The following is a 13812-nucleotide window of genomic DNA, read 5'->3' as shown; positions in this document are numbered from 1 at the left end:
CTTTGACCACAATCATACATGAATTTGATCATAGCGGGCATAGAAATTTTACCACTTCAGGTGGTTATAATTTCTTACAAACTCCATTAGAATTATAATCAAACTTTGTTGTCTTTGCTTGTATTTAAAAATCAAAGTATAGAATGAAAGAGAAAAATACGGTAAAATACTTACCTTAAATTCAGAATTTAATCATGAAGGAAGTTCATGGAATAATTGACAATCATTATGCTCAATCCAAATCTTCTACTCAATTGATTAGAGTCTCGTGCTGATAACGTGTTATAAAACAATAAAAGAACAAGAACAATATTGCAGAGAAAAAGAGAGAGAGAGGATTCTTATTGAAATTACAATGGAATAGAACATCTCTATTTATAGGGCGAGTGACTTAGCCACCAAGTAATAAACCCTAAAATTTCTTTAAATATAGACATTCACCATAAATAGAACTCTATTTATAACAAATCTCTTAAAAGAGTAAAAGATTTCTCCTAATCCTAATTAACTACCTAAACAATCACCCCATTTTTCTCCACTCCTCACGTCTTCTACCCATGATCATACACTCACACCCACATCTCCATCTGCTTATATTCCATGTTCCCATTCCAAATTAGGGACAAGATTAAATAACCACCCTCATTCTTCTTTATAAAGAGGAGAAGAACACAAAAAAAAGACTGACACACACACACACAAATAGAGGAGACCAAAATCACACACCTCTTCCCCAAAGAGAGGAACGGACTCCATTCCTAAAAGAAAAAACGCAGCAGAAGCTAACCCCTCTTTCACCCTTTTTTTTTTTTGGCTGATTTTCATCTTCTTCTTTAGAAGCTCTCATTCATATAAAAAGAGAACACAGCCTCTGCTTTCTTGGAAAAAACACGCACACTCGATATTTCGGGTTTCTTTGGAGAGCTCGGGTCGCGATTCACTTCTCCGGCTTATTTCCGGTCCAGATCTGGTGCTAGTGTTCATTTGCTCACTATACGTCCTAACATGGAGTTTTTTTAATACATTGAAGAGATTTCTACTTTAAGGTCTACTCTTTCCCCACTGATAATATTGTTTCATGACCTGTTGATTTGTGTTTTCCTTGTTCATTTATTTAATCTCGCTGCAGTTGCTTTTCTACAAAAATAAAAATTCTTTGAACTTTACATTATGAATTATCAATGTCCCATATAGGTTAGGCTTCACATTTTACATAAAAGAATAAGAGAAAAGTAAAGGTTTGTCTGCACTTTCGTTAAAATATATCTCTGTTTGGGATCATCAATACCATTAAGTAACGTGTTAATTTTCCTTTGACCAAGAGTAGGATTTTGATGTAGTCTAGTTATTTGGATTTAAAAAGTTACTTTTAATTGGATTTAAAAAGGGCTCGGTTTAAATGCTTGAAATAAGAAGTTAAAAATGAAATGAGCAATTTTGAACATCGTAGTTGCCTCATTTAATTCAAGCAAATGTCTCACATAGTATTGAATCTTTTACACTTAGTTATACGGCATATTGTACTTAGCTTAGAAACATAATCATAACTTTAGGTATACTTATAACTGAACTAATTATTACAATTATGTATATATATGCGTGATATAGTTGTGATACCACAAACAAACCAAGGCGCACGCACGCGTGACCATGGACAAACATTCTTAGTAAGTAGAACGCCTTAATAAAACACTCGTAGAAATGCTTTAGGCGCGGGTTTTAAAACTACTATCGTGATTGCGTACATGTTCGCGTGACGTGATTGCGATTTTTTTTCCAAATAAATTCAAAGTATGCGTTCGTGCTACTTTGACCAAACATTTTTCTTAAATAAACTAAGTGTTGGGAATTGTGTATACGTACGCGTGACATGATTTTTGACACACTAAAACTAAACGAGTATACGTATGCGTAATTCGTCTTAAATACGGCTATCAAGTGATAAGTAGTGGTAAAAGGAAAAATAAACATAGGTCCTAAAATGAGTAACTAGATAAAATAAGCCAAGTATAAATTGCTAAGTGACCGTGGTAAAGCCACGGAACCCGGGAATGACTAACACCTTCTCCCAGGTTAACAGAATTACTTACCTAATTTTTCTAGTTTCGCGGATTTTTAAAACAGAGTCAAATTTCCTCGATTTGGGATTTGTAAATAAACCGGTGACTTGAGACATCATAATAAATTATCTCAAGTGGCGACTCTGAAATTAAATAATTAATCTCATTTCGATTAATGTCACTTTAATTGGAAAAACTTCCCTACCCTATCGGGAAAAAGGAGGTGTGACACATCTGGCATTTGATTATTTTTTGCAAATGAATAATCTTTTGCACCTCTTTTTTACAAATAGGGGCACGTGGATCAAGATGAGACAATGATGGATTTTTTCACAAAATTTCCCGTTTGGTTTCACCATTTTCTCCCCCTAATTTTGGGTAAAGCGTCTCATCGAATCGACAGTCTGCAAATCGTGTAGTGAACAAACCCCCGTTAATGTTTCGAGGTAGCGAATAATGGAGGGCGATTCAAATCCAACATATATTCGTAACCTTCGTTGGGGGGCCATTTTGGTGCAATATGGCGGTGCTGCAGGCACATATACTGTGCATTCAAAAATTCTTAAATGGGACATATTAGGTTCATGACCCAAAACTAATTGAAACGGGGAATAACAACAACAACCCAGTAAAATTTCACTAGTAGGGTCTGGGGAGGGTAGTGTGTACGCAGACCTCACCCCTACCCCGAAGGAGTAGAGAGGTTGTTTCCGTAAGACCCTCGGCTCAAGAAAACAAAAAGACAAAAGGAGACAATATTAGTATCACCACAGAAATCATAGGAAAAATAGGAACAACATGAAATCCAGAAGAAAGATGCAAAGCAAAAGCGTTAGCTAGTAAATATGTCCTGCATTGAAAAGTGAAATAGTAAGACACAACATTGTCACTAGCTATCTTACGCAAAAACCTACCAGACTAGTCTCACAAAGGTACGAAGTAAAGCAAGACTCGCCTATCTCCTAACCTACAACCCTAATACTCAACCTCCACATCTTCCTATCAAGTGTCATGTCTTCGGAAATCTGAAGTCTTGCCATATCCTGCATTATCACTTCTCCCCAATATTTCTTAGACCGCCCTCCACCTCTTCGCGTGCCCTCCACAACCAGCCGCTCACACCTCCTTACCGGAGCATCTGGGCTTCTCCGCTGAACATGCCCGAACCATCTGAGCCGCGCTTCCCGCATCTTGTCATTAATGGGGGCCACGTGCACCTTCTCCCGAATATCATCATTCATAACCTTATAAATCCTAGTGTGTCCGCACATCCACCTCAACGAACTAGCATTGCTGCATGTAAAATGGCGTGACCCCAAACAGAAGTGGGCAACCTCGTTTTCATGTGTAACGCTCTTGCTATCAATTGCAGACGTTTAATTAAAGACTTTGCGAGGCCATTTTGAGTGTGAACATGAGCTACAGGATGTTCCACTTTCATCCCAATTGATAAGCAATAATAATTAAATGCTTGGGATGAAAACTCAGCAACATATCAAGTCTAATAGACTTAATTGGATTATCGGGGAGTTGCACCTGTAATCGAATTATTTGTGCCATTAATTTTGCAAACGCGAGGTTGTGAGATGATAATAGGAACACATGAGACCATCTAGAAGATGCATCTATTAAGACCACAAAATATCTAAACGACCCACTAGGTGGGTGAATAGGTCCACAAATGTCCCATTGTATACGTCCAAAAAACGAAGGGGACTCAGTCCCAACCTTTGTTGGTGATGGTCTAATAATTAACTTGCCTTGATAACAAGAAGTGCAAGAAAATTCATTATTTAAAAGAATCTTTAAATTCCTTAATGGATGCCCATTTGAGTTTTCTATAATCCGTCTCATCATAATTGATCCAGGGGGTCCCAATCGATCATCCCAAAGTACAAGACTATTGGAATCAGTAACATTTTGGTTTACAATAGAATGTGCCTCAAATGCACTAATTTTTGTCCAATACAGGCCACAAGATAAAGATGGGAACTTCTCAATAACACTCTTTTGACCAGAGACATTCTTGGTAATGATGAGATATTCACGATTATTCTCATCTATTTTCTCAATATGATATCCATTTCGGCGGATATCTTTAAAACTCAACAAGTTCCTCTTGGACTTGGAGGAGAACATTATATTCTCTATGATAAGTATTGTTCCCTTTGGTAGAGTTATAGTAGCTCTTCCAGAGCCTTCAATTAAATTACTACTACCAAAAATTGTAGTAACATATGTCTTACACATACTTAAATGAGAGAAATATTTCTTCTTTTTTAATGTTGTATGTGTCGTACATGAATCAACTAAATAAATATTTTTACAATTGAACTTTGATCCAAGTTTGCGACGTTTAATTAGTGTATGCCAAAGTTATAATGTAAAGGATATTGATATAAGAAAATCGACTTTTACATTTGAACTATTATTTGTCTTATTAAGTTTCTGTAGCTTATTATTCCTTAATACTCAAGTTATAACTTGAGTATTACATAAGCATCTAATGTATTCTAGGTTTTGCCCATAAAGAAACGTATATATAACAAATTTTTTTGAAATCACGCCAGTATATTGATAGCTCTAAAGAAAGCGTACTAGCCTCCGCTATACTCTCAACACTGCCAATCGGATCCATTTAGATTCATAGACTTTCTTTCATCAGCTTTTCTTAAGTAGGACATATTTGTAGACGGGTGGAACTCAGTTGATTAGAGTTCGTGCTGATAACGTGTTATAAAATAATAAAAGAAGAAGAGCAGTATTGCAAAGAAAAGTAGAGATGGAGAATTCTTATTGATTTGAGATGAATTACAATGGAATATGACCCCTCTATTTATAGGAAAAGAGTGACTTAGCCACCAAATAAAATTCTTACAATCTCTCTAAATATAGACATTCACATTAAATAAAATTCTATTTATAACAGTTTCCTCTATTTCTTTTTCACTCAAGGATCTAAGGATTCAATTGATTAATTAGAATAAGCGTGGAATATTATATTATTGAAATTTAATTATGATTGCAATAACTTTTTTACATTTTGTTTTGGTAAACTATGAATTAATAGTAATAAATGATTATTGTAATTTATAAGATGCTCAACTACCAAGGATCTTATTACATAAAGGACGATATATACTTAATTAAATAACTTTAATGTTTCTTAAAATATCTTTCATAAGGTAAAAAGAAAAGGAAAAGACCTCTAGATTCCATTTAGACTTCTATGTGGAATTTCCTTTTTGTTTTTGTTGTCAACAACCAGCATAATTGACCTTCCATATTTACATTATTAATTCCTACTATATTTAGTTCCCACCAATATAAATATGTATCCATTTCATTACCAAAACTCATCCCATTCCAAATTCTCCAAACTTACAATATTTATGTGTTAGATTTTCTTATTTCCTTAACCACAAAACTAAACATGGAGGTCTTCTACCTCTATCTCCTTTGCCTTTTCATTCTCTTTGTGTCATTCGCCCTTCATTTCATCTTTTACAAGCGAAACTCCAGCAGCTTGACCGGAACCCTACCTCCGGGAAGAACCGGATGGCCGTTCATCGGAGAGAGCTTCGAGTTTCTCTCAACCGGTTGGAAAGGTCACCCTGAAAAATTCATTTTTGATAGAATGTCTATGTATTCGTCTAGTGTCTTTAAAACTCATCTTTTAGGTGAAAAAGCGGCAGTCTTTTGTGGTCCAACGTGCAATAAATTCTTATTTTCTAATGAAAATAAACTTGTACAAGCATGGTGGCCGGATTCTGTAAACAAGGTATTCCCATCTTCAACTCAAACATCATCAAAAGAAGAAGCAATCAAAATGAGAAAAATGCTTCCAAATTTCTTCAAGCCAGAGGCATTACAACGTTATGTTGGTATCATGGATCACATCGCGCAATGCCATTTTGCTTCGAGTTGGGAAAATAAGAGCCAAATCGAAGTTTTCCCACTAGCAAAACGTTACACATTTTGGCTAGCCTGTCGATTGTTTGTAAGTGTGGAAGATCCTAATCATGTCGCGATATTTGCTGATCCTTTTAATGTTTTAGCTTCCGGATTGATTTCTATCCCTATAAATTTGCCTGGAACGCCATTTAATCGCGCGATTAAGGCCTCGAATCTTGTTAGGAAGGAGCTTTTGTTAATTATTAAGCAAAGGAAAATTGATTTGGCTCAAGGGAAAGCATCACCAACGCAAGATATATTGTCACATATGCTATTGACAAGTGATGAAATTGGGAAATATATGCATGAATTGGATATTGCTGATAAGATTTTAGGATTATTGATTGGTGGACATGATACTGCTAGTTCTGCTTGTACATTTATTGTCAAGTATCTTGCTGAACTTCCTGAGATCTATGAAGGAGTTTACAAAGGTAAGTTATTGATTTTATCATTACTTTGTTCTTTTTATCCCCTATGCCTTGTTTTTCTCTCAATTATATATTGGAGCAACAATAAAGTTGTCTCCATATCCGATAGTTTAAGAATTTGAGTCATGGAAGCAGCTATTAATATTTGCATTAGGTTAGTTTGTCTACATCACGTGCGTCCAGCTTCTCCAGATCCAACATGAATGCGAGATGCCTTGTGCACCAAACTGCATTTTTCTATATCATTGGCTTTACTTATATATTGTTGACCGATAGTCCCGTTAGTGTAATTTAATCTATCATAGTAGAGTGGCTTAACAACATAAAAAATATTTACATTGTCTCTATAGAAAATAAATTCTTATAATGGAACTGTCATCAAATTCTTCATAATAGGAAGTTCAGACAATTTAGAGCATGTTTGGAAAGCCACATTGGTATTAGGTTTGGGTGTAATTACACAGTTTGGCATGTTTGTTTGGCCAAATAATTACTTGGTCAGCATGGAATTGGGTTTAATTGGAGGGGTGTAATTACACTCTCCAATTCTCAAGGGGAGGTTAGAATTGGTGGTAATTACACTGTGTCATTACAACATTGCTTTTTAGTTTCTTTCCTTTTTATTTTATTTTAATTTATTTTCTGCATAACTTTTATTTCTATTTTTTAAATTTTATTTTTACTTTTTAGTTTTTTTTAAATTTTAAAATATATTTTTCTTTGTACATTATTATCTTTTATTTCTCTACCTTTACTTCTTGTGATCCCATGTAATTGTTTATATTTTATTTATTATTTATTTTATTATTCTATTTTTTGAAACTACACATCCTAATATTAGAAATAATGAGTCATTAACAAACTTGGCAAGTTGGCATATAATGAGTGATGCAATTAAAGTAAAATTTCATTTTTAAATATGATTGTAAACATATTATGTTTCCTAATCTTAAGTTGTAGTGGAACTTACTATTATTATGTTGGAATTTGACATATGTTAACTATTTTTCTTTTTTGGTTTTAAAATTGTGCTATATTCATGGCTCCAATTTACTTGTTTTAGTAGTATTGGCTCACATTGCATATTGTTCATTTTTTTAGTTAGAATTGATAGATTAGTTTTGTCAAATATTTGAATAATGTTATGACATTATATTTATATATATTAATTTATTTTATCAAACATGAATTCCATGATGTTCTTACAAAATATATGTTTTTAGTTTTGTAAGTATCTAAACTAATTATTATTAATTTAGAAAATATATTTAAATTATTTTTTACAATTATTAATTATAAATATATGTACTAATTAATGTATATTCACGAAAAAATATACATCTTAAATACCAAATATAATATCATTTACACTTATAAAAATGTATAGGCATATATTTATTATATTAACTTTTAAGTTTTGATAATTACTTCATTTAAAATTTAATCTAACTGTGTAATTACACTTGTGCAATCAAACGGTAAACTTGTAATTACTCTATAATTACACTATGACAAACAAACAGGTCGTCGTAATTACACAACTGTGTAATTACTACCCTAATAATTACACTAATTCCAATTATCTGGTGGCTTTCCAAACAGACTCTTAATTAATCCTAATGAGGTACGTAATAGGAGTAACGTTCAACACTACCACCTGATTTGTTTGTTCCACATTAAATTTGGTTGTTGAATACAGAATTAAGAATAAAAAGGAAGTTCCTTTCTCTTTTGTGTACAAAGAAAAACCTTCAACCAATCTGGCCCACAGTCAAATCAGAATTGTTAATGATTAGGAGTAATTTCTAAAAGCAAAATAGTGAACACTTATTTTAAACATGGAACAAGGTAAACTTTAATTATCAGGTTTTTTTAATGATATGTTCCTTTTTTATTTGGCTTTTTCTCCAAAGTTTTTCTCATGCATGTCTTTAGCAAATGGACATCTTATGACCGATTGGAAGAAATTGATTGTTAATTGGCCAGTAAAACTTTGATTAGGTCTTTGAAGTGAAAGTAATTAAAAAAGGTGAACTTTCTAATTAATTAGCAGAATACACTTCTTTTTTATTTTTTCTTTGCCAACTTCTTATGATTATAATTTTTTTTTAATTTACTGATTAATTATTGTGATAATTAACAGAACAAATGGAAATTGCAAAGTCAAAAGCAGCTGGTGAGTTATTGAGGTGGGATGATATTCAGAAGATGAAGTATTCTTGGAATGTTGCATGTGAAGTTTTGAGACTTGCCTCACCCCTCCAAGGTGCTTTTAGAGAAGCTATTAATGATTTCATGTTCAATGGTTTCTACATTCCCAAAGGATGGAAGGTAATTTTTTTACAAGAGAAACTCATAATAATATATTATTTTGTTGAATATTTTTAGTGTTAAATGGATTTAACTTATATGCACAGATAGTTTAGAGAGTTTTACCATATCATGCATATTTTAACATATTATAGCATGTAACATACCTTATTTTCAAGCTTACCAATCTCATTTTTTTGGACGCACTATAAAAAACAGAGGAAGTAGCTACGAAATTCGTCACTAATTGCCGCTAAATAGTCTATAACTAATAGGATTTTTCAATAATCCATCGCAAATCCATCGTTAAATATGTTGTTTAACGATGAAGTTCGTTCGATGCTTTTTCTTTTTTTTTTTTTTTGTAATGGTACAACTACCTGATCTTCCTTGAGCCGGGGGTCTACCGGAAACAACCTCTCTATCTTCTCAGAGTTGGGATAAGGTCTCCGTACACATTACCCTCCCCAGACCCCAATTGTGAGGCGAAGCCAAGATTTTAACTTTATGAGTTCTGGATTTTAGAACGAAGAATTTAAGTGCTAATAACTGGGTTCTAAATATAATATTTGTACATACTTAATAAATTTCTTAACATAAATACACTATCTGAGTAAAAGCTACTGGGCTCGGCTAAATCCGTATCCGAGCTTCTAGCTTCGCCCCTGTGTGAATTACACTGAATTTGTTGTTGGTACAACTACTTGAATTATCGTTTATTATGACTTGATAATGCATAATTTTTTCTAAATTACCAATGCATAAAAGTTAAACTCTTATTAAATTTTGAAAGTTAATTGAGAATTTATTCTTTCAATGTATGCAGCTATATTGGAGTGCAAACTCAACACACAAAAACCCAGAATTTTTCCCAGAGCCAGAAAAGTTTGATCCTTCAAGATTTGAAGGTTCAGGACCAGCTCCTTATACATTTGTGCCATTTGGAGGAGGGCCAAGAATGTGTCCAGGAAAAGAATATGCAAGACTTGAAATACTTGTTTTTATGCACCATTTAGTGAAAAGGTTTAAGTGGGAAAAAGTAATTCCTAATGAGAAAATTGTTGTTGATCCAATGCCTATTCCTGCTAAAGGACTTCCTGTTAGACTTTATCCTCACAAAGCTTAGTCAACTATATTAATCCCTGTCTTTATTTAATGATGTTTTTGAGTCTTTGTTTATTGATATTATTTAAGTTAAATATCCCAAGAAGTTTTTGGGAAAGGTGTATAAAACAGACAAAAACTACATGGTCACTTTAATGTAAGAAAGCTGGGTTTTATGGATTTGGATGGGTTAATTTCTATAGATAGTCTCTTAACTTTCAGTTTATTGTATTAAAGTCGCTAAATTAATTTTTATAACGAAGAAGTAGTACAAGTTTGATTCAGGAACTATGATGATGGAGATCATCGTCAAGTTTTTATGATCTCTAACATAATGGTTCCCGAATCAATCTATGCAAAAATATAGATGAATTCTGTCGGGGTGAATCCAGGTAGTGGATGTAACTTTTCTTCTGAAGTATCTTAGTTCGTAGCTGCCGAAGTGTAGCACTGAAGTGAGGAGCGCACTAGCTAGGTGGAGTCTCCTTTTGGAATTACTTCTTTTTCTAGTGAGGTTTGAAATGATCCATGTCATGGAACCAAGATAAACTATCTATTTATATTTATACTATATTAAAAGCACGAAGGCCCTTAACGAAATGTTGATGAACTTTTTACCCTTCATTAAAAGATACCACAATAGACAAAATTGTCATTTACTATTTTCCTCAAATTATTGCCTAATTATTTTTATAATATTTCACCTAATAATTACGCACAAATTTATTAAAAGAAAGTCCGTATTCCCTTTGATTTCTTTCCAAATATGGAGACTTGAAGAAGTCACTATATAAGCATATCTCCAAGTAAATTTGGAGAATTGAAAACGTATAGTTGTCCAATTTGTTTCATAGTTTGTTTTGATTTGATTTAGGTTTAGCTTTTTATTTTTGCTTTATTTTTTATAGTATATTTTCATGAATTAATATCTAACAATAATTTTGACTTTCAATTTAGAACTCCGCATAAACTCTTCGCTAAAGTTCTTGCTTATGCTTTCCATGGTTTTATTGCAATCTATAGTGTCAGTCGACCAGGTATGCTTTTATGTTCAGTTAAAGTACAGAGATTTTTTTGCTTAATTATGATGTGGTTTAATTTCTCTTTTATTATAATAATAATAATAATAGTGCAATTTGCTTCTTCTAGTCCTTCTACAAAGTAAAATTATTCTTTTTCCTAAATACAATTTTTTCTTCTTATATAGGATTATAATTTCATACACAGTAATTGTCAAGTTCATTAATCCAATACTTGGCGATTTTCATGGGTTATTCGACATGCTAAAATTATCTAAAGTCGATGCTTCTTTCGCTATTTGTAATATATGCTTGTTTGTGCAGGTGTGATCCTCTGTATATTTTTGAGATAGCAACTACATTACGTCACACCTCCTTTTTCCGCTACTACACCCCGTGAAGGGTATAATAAAAAAAGTTTTTCCAATTAAAGGACAATCGAAACGGGATTCGCTTATTAAGAGATTCAGAGTCGCCACTTGGGAGATTTATGGTGTCCCAATTCACCTGTTTGAATCCCGAATCGAGGAAAGGGTTTGACTCTGTTTAACAGTCGCGAACCAGAAATCCGGGTAAGGAATTCTGTTAACCCGGGAGAAGGGGTTAGGCACTCCCGAGTTCCGTGGTTCTAGCACGGTCGCTCAACTGCTATATTTGGCTAAAGTCTGGTTTTAATACATGTCATCCTATGGTGCGATTTTAAAAATTTGTTTAACCGCCTTTAATTAATTTTTTTTTTATGAAAGTGAACGCCGTTTAAGAGCGTGTTTTTGGATCACGTCACATGAAATGCACCCGGATCCTCGACACCTCTTATTCAACGTTTTGGGATTTGGATTTGGGTCACATAAATGTGCGCCCGTATTTAAGAAGGTAAAATTATTAAAAGCGTGCCTAAAGTGGCTAGCGTCTTATTAACTTTGCGGGAAGCCATGAAAATTCGCTAAATGGCATGTCCCGAATTTCTAAGATATTTTTAATAAAGCATTTAATGAGATCCCCGCAATTTATGTATTTTTATTTGGCGAGGCTCGTCCCACTTTTATTTAAAGGCCAATCCTAAAGTGGCTATGCTTTTCTATGTTTTTTGTTGTCTCTAGTAATAAAGAAATAAAATCCTAATTGATTAATATTATGAATTTCGGGCCTCGAGTTCAAGTCCAGATTCAAACAAAAGGGCAAGCCTTTTAACTTGGACCCGCTACCTAACCCAAAGGCCCAAGTTCACATTTGTGAATTAATTACTCATATTCCTATGTAATTTTGAAGGGTGGGCCTTGAACCATTGGCCCAGGCTGAGGTGCGAGGCTGTCCAGCCTGGGCATTGAACTGAGCCAAAATCTCGACTCAACTAAACCAAAAGCACCACTGAACTCGTTTCCTGGTCATAATTATAAATGTAGGCCACACGATCTGGTTACGTTATGAGAGTAAATTAACAGCCCCAAAATTGAACTAGTACTTACTAACTATTAGGTTCAAAATGCATAGATTTACACTAACCTACTGAGATGAACATACTGCCTCATTAAAGCCATTTGAACGGTTTTTTTTTTAATTATTGAAAACGAATTGAACTCCTCTACACTATACTTCATCAGTGACACAAACTAATCCAAATTAACAATTATTAACTAGTCGTAATAATTGAATTTCCAGGTATCAGCTATGAATGACAGTCACAAGTTATTAAAACTCTAATTGGAACCCCATCTAGAATGTTCTAGGGGTTTCCAAATCAGTTATTTGCAGGGTTCCCTATCTATTGAATTCCCTATATTATCCTTGCACTAATCTGAAATTACTAAGTCTAGTCAAACTAACCCCCATCCTTCTTACCTTAGTCAAATAACTATGGTTAAGTGTTTAACAGGAGCTGAAAAATTTAGCTAAGTCTAAACCAATCCTAAAATTAAACTAATCACTCAAGCTAACTAATCGAAGCATGGCAATTAACTCTAACTAAGCTGTTAACCCAAGCTGAATTTATTCATTAAACCAAATAGCAATTCAAATGAAATTGAAACTAATGTCAAATTATCATTAACAGTCATGAACTACCCAAACCAAACACACAATCAAAGCATCAATTAACATGGAGAAAAATTAATCAAATGAAGAAGGATCTTAAGAACAATCAGAACAAACTTAAAATGAACCTAGAACACTGAACAAGAACTTCATCTAAACTAATGAAAAAATTAAAAGAATAAATTCATGCTATTGATTATCAGTGAATTAGAACTCAAACAAACATGAAAACGCACAAATAAGAACAGAGGAAACGAATTCAATTACTGATTCTAGACGGATTGTCAAACAAAACGAAAAGAACAAAACCTAAATTAATCATGAAGAAATGACGGTCGTGGAGGGAAAACCTATTTAAATAACAACAAAACAAAAAAAAAACAAAGAAAACTCACCTATGAAGTTCTAGGGTTCTGCTGCTTTGTGATCTAAAATTCGGGCAATTCCAGCGATATTTGAAGGAATCCGATTGGGGGCTCGTGAAGAGGAGGACGAGAGGAGTATGGGGTGTAATTTTGGAAAAGTTTGGAGGGCGGCGCCGCCGTGGGCGGCGGAGGCGGCACCTAGGGTTTGAGTTATTTGACAAATTTGACGGGGATTTAGGGGAAATGAGGTGCGGATTTGTGACGAGGATGACGAGGAGGTGTTGTGGTGTAATTTTAGGATCGTTTGGTGACCGGCGGCCGCCGTGAGACGGTGACCGGCGGCGGCGCGAGGCGGCGTTATAGGGTCTGGTCTTTGGGTGCGTTGAGAGAGACGATACGGGGGAGGGGGGGTGACACGGTTCAGACAGTTATATACGTGTGATCCCTCAGTTCCTGGCCGTTGGATGATGAATCCTCGACGGCCAGGATTAGATCTTGACCAAACGGCACCATTTTGGGAGAACGGGGATTTAGACCG

General features: G+C 34.2%; 1 protein-coding gene across 2 annotated transcripts; it reads left to right on the top strand.

Annotated features, from left to right (window-relative positions):
- On the top strand, positions 526–10039 carry LOC109234271 (beta-amyrin 28-oxidase-like). 2 transcript variants are annotated; one of them, XM_019400182.1, is made up of 3 exons: positions 526–1046; positions 8589–8776; positions 9582–10039. In XM_019400182.1, the coding sequence occupies exons 2-3, from the start codon at positions 8594–8596 to the stop codon at positions 9879–9881; spliced, it is 483 nt and encodes a 160-aa protein (XP_019255727.1). In that variant the 5' UTR covers positions 526–1046; positions 8589–8593; the 3' UTR covers positions 9882–10039. The 2 variants fall into 2 exon arrangements, with proteins under 2 accessions (XP_019255727.1, XP_019255726.1); XM_019400181.1 differs by lacking the exon at positions 526–1046 and adding an exon at positions 5204–6448.

The sequence above is a fragment of the Nicotiana attenuata genome, chromosome 11 (assembly GCF_001879085.1).
Source record: "Nicotiana attenuata strain UT chromosome 11, NIATTr2, whole genome shotgun sequence".
NCBI lineage: Eukaryota > Viridiplantae > Streptophyta > Magnoliopsida > Solanales > Solanaceae > Nicotiana > Nicotiana attenuata.
This window is presented reverse-complemented; position numbering and strand designations above follow the sequence as displayed.

Bases quoted from the DNA above. Each gene is read 5' to 3' on its own strand.
- LOC109234271 (XM_019400181.1), top strand. From the start codon at position 5,494: ATGGAGGTCTTCTACCTCTATCTCCTTTGCCTTTTCATTCTCTTTGTG. The intron at 6,449-8,588 runs GTAAGTTATTGA...GATAATTAACAG, and splicing joins CTATGAAGGAGTTTACAAAG to AACAAATGGAAATTGCAAAG. The intron at 8,777-9,581 runs GTAATTTTTTTA...CAATGTATGCAG, and splicing joins ACATTCCCAAAGGATGGAAG to CTATATTGGAGTGCAAACTC.